Genomic DNA, 8,053 nt, shown 5'->3' with positions numbered 1-8,053 from the left:
AAAATAAATAAAAGAAAAACCGTAGAACTAAAAGGACTATTATGAAGTGGGTGTTTGATATTGTAGACACGAATGTACTTATGATAAAATGTAATAATTTTCTGTCATCTATAATGCCAAGTATTTATGGTTTTTACTGACTGATAAATACATGTTGATTTAAGAAAGTGAAATATTATTGTAAATGAATAAATAATATTTTAATTGTATTATGTGAAAAGGTATTATACTATATTAACAAACAAATCCGGGGTTAGAAAAGATTATACCTTTTAGATTTAACTAAGGAGACGTTTAGGGTGAGAACTCCTGATAAGATGATTTAATTATTGGGTTAATTTTTGTGGATTTAAAATGTGTGTGATGCCACCAAATACTGATGTAACAAAGTGTGAACCTTATAATGGGGATGTTAAGATAATTTATAGTAAGAAATTACTGAAAATGATGTTGTTGTTTTTGCTTTTGAAATATTCTTAAATCTTTATGAATGAAAGAATTCATTGGCTTCAGTGGACTTTGAATGTATATAACATATTAAGGAAATTGAAATATATATGCTAACTGAAGAAGAAACTCTTGTGACCGTAGGGCATGTTAAAAGATTAACTTGTAAATTTAATTTAAAATATAAAAGGTTTAAAGATGGACATTATTAACTTGAGAGATTGTTTACAAACTTTACAATGGGAACCGTATGTATAACAAGGAACAAATTGATTTATTGACTTATATAATTTATGTTTGAACATATATAGTGTTCTCAGAAATTAAGGGAAACATAAGAAGAATTACTCTGGATACAAAGGTTTAATTACTGTATTGTTCTGATAATAGTAAATGTATGAAATGTAACCATAATTAACCAGATAAATAATTGTAGGATGTGATATGTTTATGCAACAATTACTACAAAAGGGTTTTGTTATATTTGATGGTACAATTATGATATCTGAGAATCTGTTAATGCTTAAGAAATGATTACTGGATTTAGTGTAAGATATTTGAATGAGAAAATGAGTTGCTTGACAATATTTGACCCAGAGGTTTGGAACTGGACATTTACAAGCAATAATAAAAAAGAAACCTTGTGCACTGTTTGAACATTGAAGAAGTTTCAAAACTGGTTCAAACCTAGGGGGATGTTTAAGCTTGTAGTTGGGGCAAGAAAACCCATCATACCCCAGATACTAACTTTAAGCCCTAAAGATCCCATGGCAGTGGCTCACGTTTCCAAGGTACTTCACTTAGAGGCGGCTGGTGCTGAGCCAGGGGAGGAGCCGCTGCTCTAAGGGGAGACCGGGTGCTTGAAGTAATGGATTCTTTTTGAGATCCAAATTGGCCTAATACATGATAAACAAGCAGAGCACAAAGTTTTGCCCCTTGATAAATAAATAATTTTAATACAATTACAAAAGAAATATAATTGATTATTTCTGTTATGGGAACCAGAAAACAACACTGGGTGAAATATTGCATGAACTGTAACAAACCAATCTATTTAAGAATGATGGACAAATGTCCATGTTATTGGTAAAGTTTGATGAAGTGAACAAAGTTTATGCTACAATTATGAGAATGAAGGATAAAGAGTCAGGATAATTGCATGAAGGGGGTGTTGTATAATACCAAGAAAATGCAATTACCTGCCTCCTTGTTTATTATAGATGCCTTTTTGTTACACATATTTAGCCAATGTATTGGATATAATGCATTGCATTCAATGTTGTTATTTATTTTGGTTGTAAAAGATGGCTTATATTGTTTTGGCATAGATGTACAGTAATTGGTTATGTATGTATATGTGACTGTGCCAACCCATGTTGAGAGGAGCAGAAAAGTGCGATTATGTGTGTGCGCTAGAGGACTCCTAGAACTTTAAATGAACTCAGCCATCTTAGTTGAGTTTACTGGAGTTCAAGGACATGAAGAGGTGGACCGCTTGCACCTGCCTGGAGAAGGATCTGGGAAACTTTGGAGGAGTGTCAACCAAATGCCTGTTGTAAACAAGGAGTATAAAAGACTGATGAACTGACTGCCTCTGGGGATACTGATACGCCAGAGCCCCCGACGCCTAGAAGCCCAGAGCTGAGGACAAGAAACCCCAAGCAGAAGATAAGAAGCCCAGAGCTTACTACACCTTTGATTCAAAATGTGATTATTGTATTTTATACTTAAACGATGAAGTTCTATTTGCCTTTATATTTTTGTTTATTATAAAAAGAAAAGTAACCAATTCAAATAAATTTAATTGATTACAAAATCTGCCTACTGAGACTTAGATTTATGATGCTGGAAGACTTTTAATGAGAACATACCACAGACCAAATTGTAAGTACCTTATGAATGCTTATGGTTTAGGTCAGATTTGACTTTCTTTACCTTACCTGAGAATAATAAATAAATAGGTAAAAGGTGTTAAGAGTAAAGTACACACCGTAAAACAGTGGATATGTATGGTATGCGGTTCCGGCATCAGACTGTTAGGCTGGCGCTGTTGTCCTCACACTGCTATGACGTATGGTTCTGCGGTTCTGCAGTGAGACCTATCTCTAGCAAACCAAATCGCTAGTTAATACCACTAACAAGGCTCAAAATAGCCATATTAACTAGCGATTTACTTTTACTTACTCTGTATCCCATATACTAGCGTTATAAGCCAAACTGTTTTTAGAGATAAAACTCTTTACATTTGATTTTCATGAAAACGCATCCCAGGGAAAGATCGACTCGGTAACCATGTGTTAATTACCCCTAGGTTCATTTTTCACCGGAGTTGTCCTTTAATAATAAATAAATAAAAAGTTAATTTATAAAAACCATTAATTCAGTCACCTTCCCCTACTGACTGAGATGGTCAATACAAGTTTGCATGGAAACTTAAATTATTTTCCATTTTTCTAACATTAATCAGTGCCATTTCACTGGTAACATTGTTTTGTTGGCATACAGAGGAAAGTCCCTATGCTGATGAAATAAATATGAGATTGGAGAAAAATTCTATTTTGATTGATTTTTGTGTTCACTAGCAAAACCTTTGCATTCCCTCGAGAAACTTTGCTTTCACTCAAAAAAATATTTTTCAACATTTTAAAGGAACCTGGTGTATTTTATTTACTCCAGCACATGTCGTTCCTACGGGGTCTCTACAAGGACTTGGTGATGTAAAAATATGAGAAATTATATTTTAATGCTTTTGTGTTTGCTAACAGAACCTTTGCATTCCCCTGAGAAACTCTGCACTGATATATTTGAACACTTCTGCGAGCAAATTCAAAGTTAATCAGGGGAATGCGGTCGCAAAACTTTTGCATTGAAATATGTCCTTCAGACTGACGGCAGAGTGTCTCTGGACTCCATATCAGCTTTCATTGGCCAAAGACCACCCAGAGGCCGTCTGACTGACATGTAAATCAACCAATCACAGTTCTCTTTGTTCCTCATTATGTTTAGGAGCATGAAAATGTAACATTGATGTCCCCACAATAATAGACCGGTGTGTAAAACTCTTGAACGTATTTTAAAGAATCTGTGCTGTGAACTTTACATCCTTCGCATACTTTTGAAAATCAAGCATTTTTTAAAAAAAATCCTGATAAGGACTTATTGTCACAGTTGTAAACACGAAGGCGTTCTTCTTCCAGTAGTTCCAGTACTCTTCTTTAGTAGTTCTTCTTGGGTTTGGCATCACAGCATCTTTGTTTCCAGGCGGACCGTTAAAGAACACGACACACACGTCTCCCAGACATCCTATAGAATTCAACCAATCAGATGATGATACGGTACATCAGACGTTCAGCAAGCGGTCCGTGGCCGTGACGTCTGAGGCTGAGACTAGGGCAAGGGTGCCCAATCCTGTTCCCGGAGATCTACGTACCTGTGGAGTTCAGACCCTGATCAAGTGCTCTTGAAGATCTTAACTAGCTGGTTCAGTTGTGTTTGAGCAGGGTTGGAGCTGAATTTTGCAGGTAGATCTCCAGGAACAGGATTGGGCACCCTTGCCCTAGTTTCAGACTACATACCACATACTTATGTGTATGAGTATGTATGTACTCATACATATGTGGCCACATACTTAAACCCCTGCTTTAGAGGATCCGTACATTCCAAACCCCAACGCCCCCAGGCTTTGTAAGATCTTCACACAGACTTTTTTTTTCTACAATAATACAAAAAGCACACAATTGACAAACTATTAGTTCAGTGAAATTAGAAACTTTACACAAGCATTGTAAATTTAGCAACATTGGATTAGGTTAATGATTACTTCAAGTATGGATTTATGAGGTCAAATGGTACTGTAGGCCTACATGTTGATAGCTTGATTGTTTCTCATGAACTGAGGCACTAATAACTGTGAACAATATTTGCTCATTAATTTCCCCAGGGGCTTTTTTTTTTTTTTTTTCTTGTTACAAGTTTTTAGCACTTTCCACACAGATCCTGCTGATGTCTTTATCTTCATGTAGAACATTTGTAAGGTTGTTTGAGTGCATCGGTGTATGAGAACCCTGGTGGTATTTATTCTGTGAGAATGTGACAGTCTCAGAGACTTTATTACCAAACTTATTTAGAATCCATATTGTCAGTTTACATCAATAAATGACAGGGGAAAATGTAACATGAAAAGTTATATTTTGTCTTAAGGTGTTGATTCCGAACACGTAATGATTGTGTTGTTTTCTTGGGCACAATATTTTAGAGCTTATTTTCAGTAGTCTAATTATATTCTGTAATATTTTGTTCTGTCTCTTATTGCAATTACATAATTATGATTGTTATTGGTGAGTTTCACTGTAAAATAGTGCAAAATGCTGCTTTAATTTTTTGAGAAAATTCACAGCAATTTCATGCATCATTAATCATGAAAATTGTAACTTTTTTTTTCAACTGGTTGTGGAGTTTAGAGAGATGATTCTTTTACTTGTAGTGCCTCCTGGTGCTGAACTACAATATTCACTGTCCTTCCGCAGAAAGTTCACGTCTAGACTGCATGAGCGTTCCCGACCGGAAGTGACTATATTAATTAAATTAATAATAAATTAATATTATATAAATACAAAAACGATTATTTCTATTTATTTCTATACCTATAATATGTCCTTAAAGTCCTACAAGTTGTAATTGTTGGGTGTTCTCTTCAGAGTTTTTAAAAAGCACAACATGAAGAAATAAACTCATCCTATTATAATCCTACAGCAAAAACAGTTCAAAATAGGCTATCCGTATTCTAAAGTCTGTCAGTGCAACAGATTTATTTTATTTTTTTCGCAAATGCAAACACCTCACTGAAACGACAGCGTATAAAACACAGACTAACGTACAGACAATTCTTTTAACCTCTGTTTGAGGTTCTTGTGATTTTTGTGTTTACATTATCCTTCTATACTATTCTTTACCTGCCTCAGCCCTGCCTGTCGTCTACTCATCCAGAGAGGTTTTCTGACCCAGGGGACACAGGTATTATCCTGTGTCATCCCCATAAGACTCATTACTGAACCAAGACCATCTCCTCCTTCAATGTCTCCATCTAAGGACTTATACAGAGATTGAACTCTATCGCCCCCTTTTATTCTTTATTCTATACACTGGCCAACCATTTGGTTCTTTGTTTCGTATACTTGCATATAATGTTTATGGCCTAACATTCACCGCCATTTGTTCTGCATATCTGCCTGAACGGCTCTTAACTCCAGGATGTTCTGGGGGCATTTGTACTTTGCTTGTGTAAATAAGTGTAAATCACATAAGATCTAAATGATCCTTACTACTTAGTGTATGAAAGAATAAAAAAAATTACCCATTTGGCATGAAATGGAAGTTGTGGTAGTCTTTTTCTACCCTATTGTATTTGTAACATATATTTTGAGTGAAACGGCTTCTCAAACAATTAAGGAACAAAAAATGTAGAGCGGGACTTGATTTTGTCCATGGGGAATTGATTGGATGGTTGTGGTTTGCTATTGCTGTGATCTCATGTGAGTGACAGTTTGTGTGAGTAACGGTAATTTACCTTTGCAGCAATAAACACTCATCAGAGATTTGGCAAAAAATTTGTATTAAAGATTACGAGGGCACATAAATAAAAAAATAATAATAATAATAATGACGCTAATAATGATTAATTAAAATAAATAAATAATGGTGCAAAGGTAAATAATTTATAATAAAAAATGCAATATTCCATTTAAAAAAAAAAGGAACTCAAATTTGATTTCATAGAGACTTTAAATTCTTTAATTGAGCAAAGAATTATCACAAAATATAACCATACAAAAATACATTTTGTGAAAAATAAAAATAGAAACATACAGTCAAGTATTCAGAGTTGAATTATAATTATTGGAGGGTTTTCATTCTTTAAAAGTAGAAAGGAAGTAGCAACGATATAGTTCTGAACATAATACTGTAGATGGGAAGTTGAATATGCTGATGCTTATTAAAATGATCATTACTGGCATGCAGAAAGTAGACTAATTGTTCAGTGGTGATCCATATTCCACTTCTCACTTCAACAGTTTGCATAAATGTCTTCGTAGGAGAGATTCTTTTTGAATGTGCTTTCAGGGTTAACGGTGCAGGTCTCCTTATTTTCATATGTATTTGACTGAAGCTGATGGCTTTTTGTTGCACTTGACACATTGGCATAAATGTCCTGATCTTGGTTTGTTTCCTGAAATGCATTAATACATGAGCTGTGAACTTGTACTTACTCTGTTAGCTTTATGATAATTCACTCACAACATAACATTGTTCTGAAAGCAATGAAGCACTCATCATGTGTAACACTGCAGTATTAGCCCAGTTTCAGTGCGCTGTAAAATAACGGTAATCTACTGTGGTTGTCAGCAATGTTCTGTTAATTTACAGCTCTCTACCGTTAATGTACAGCTCTCCTTTTTTACAGTATGTTACCGTAGAAATACCATGGAAGGTAACTCATATCATTTGGGAAACCGATTGCTTCAAACAGTTCGAGTTTAAAAACTAGTATTTATACTGATAAGACTGTGAACTTACTTCATTTGAGTCCACTAAAAAGGAATATCTCTTAATATAAAACTGCAAACATAATGTGTAATAGTGAATTAGTTAAACTTTAACTCAAATCTTTGTGGTTCGTATTTAGCGAACAAAAGCACACATGTATGTGTTAAAGTATTAGCAAGGAGATTGTCACTGCATCAGCAACTACACAGTTACTGCTTTTAAATAAAGCAACAGACAGCAAAACATCAGTGTTTCTCTGCTCATCTTTGACTGAAGCACAGGCTCTACTCTCCAGCACAATGGTGACCCACAAAACAAATTAATTGCACTAACAGATCTCTCCTGTATCATCTTGTGCAAAAACACATAAAACACTTAAATTTAATATTTACTCTCCTTTTCAGTAATTGACTTTGCATAACTTTTTTCAATGAACTTTCACTAATATTTCAGTGAAATTAACCTTCCGTTTAGTAAATCTGATTGTTACGGTTTACAGTATATTACTGTTTTTCCTTGATTTTACGGTAATCTTCTGGCAGCTGTGGGTGCCAGAAAATTGCTGTTGTTTTTAATCAGTTTGATTATTGACACATTTAACCCTTTTAACCCCACTGCAAAATCTTCAGTTTTAAATGAACACTTGTGTGTCCACACTACAGTGTTGAAGTAACACTGAAGCAGTGTTGAAGTTAATGATATTATTCAGTGATTAATTAACTGATGATTGAGCATTAGTGATGAACACCTGATGTTAACAAGCAGAACCACTGAAGGACAGAGGAACAACAAGAACAGAAAAAAAGCGAAACACAAGAACTACAACTGACTTCCAGCTACAGAAGACATTAAATCTCTCGAGATCTCAGCAGAGGATTAAACAACTCCAAAAAACAGCATTACCAGCTTCACTTACAGTGAGGAAAATAAGTATTTGAACACCCTGCTATTTTGCAAGTTCTCCCACTTGGAAATCATGGAGGGGTCTGAAATTGTCATCGTAGGTGCATGTCCACTGTGAGAGACATAATCAAAAAAAAAAATCCAGAAATCACAATATATG

At 34.8% G+C, this 8,053-nt stretch overlaps 1 protein-coding gene across 7 annotated transcripts in view; it reads right to left on the bottom strand.

The window, feature by feature from the left end:
• Positions 1-6,212: 6,212 nt before the first annotated feature.
• The window catches only part of LOC311089376 (myelin-associated glycoprotein-like), a 63,778-nt gene continuing 61,937 nt past the window's right edge, over positions 6,213-8,053 (bottom strand). For all 7 annotated transcript variants that reach the window (XM_084124041.1, XM_084124040.1, XM_084124038.1 and 4 more), the window contains exon 8: positions 6,213-6,673. In XM_084124041.1, coding sequence (XP_083980167.1) covers positions 6,512-6,673 — 162 coding nt within the window. In that variant the 3' untranslated portion in view covers positions 6,213-6,511. The remainder of the gene's footprint in view (positions 6,674-8,053) is intronic.

Source organism: Abramis brama (genome assembly GCF_963993115.1).
Source record: "Abramis brama genome assembly, chromosome: 9".
Lineage (NCBI taxonomy): Eukaryota > Metazoa > Chordata > Actinopteri > Cypriniformes > Leuciscidae > Abramis > Abramis brama.
The sequence above is the reverse complement of the archived record's forward strand: the minus strand, read 5'-3'. Positions and strand labels throughout refer to the sequence as shown.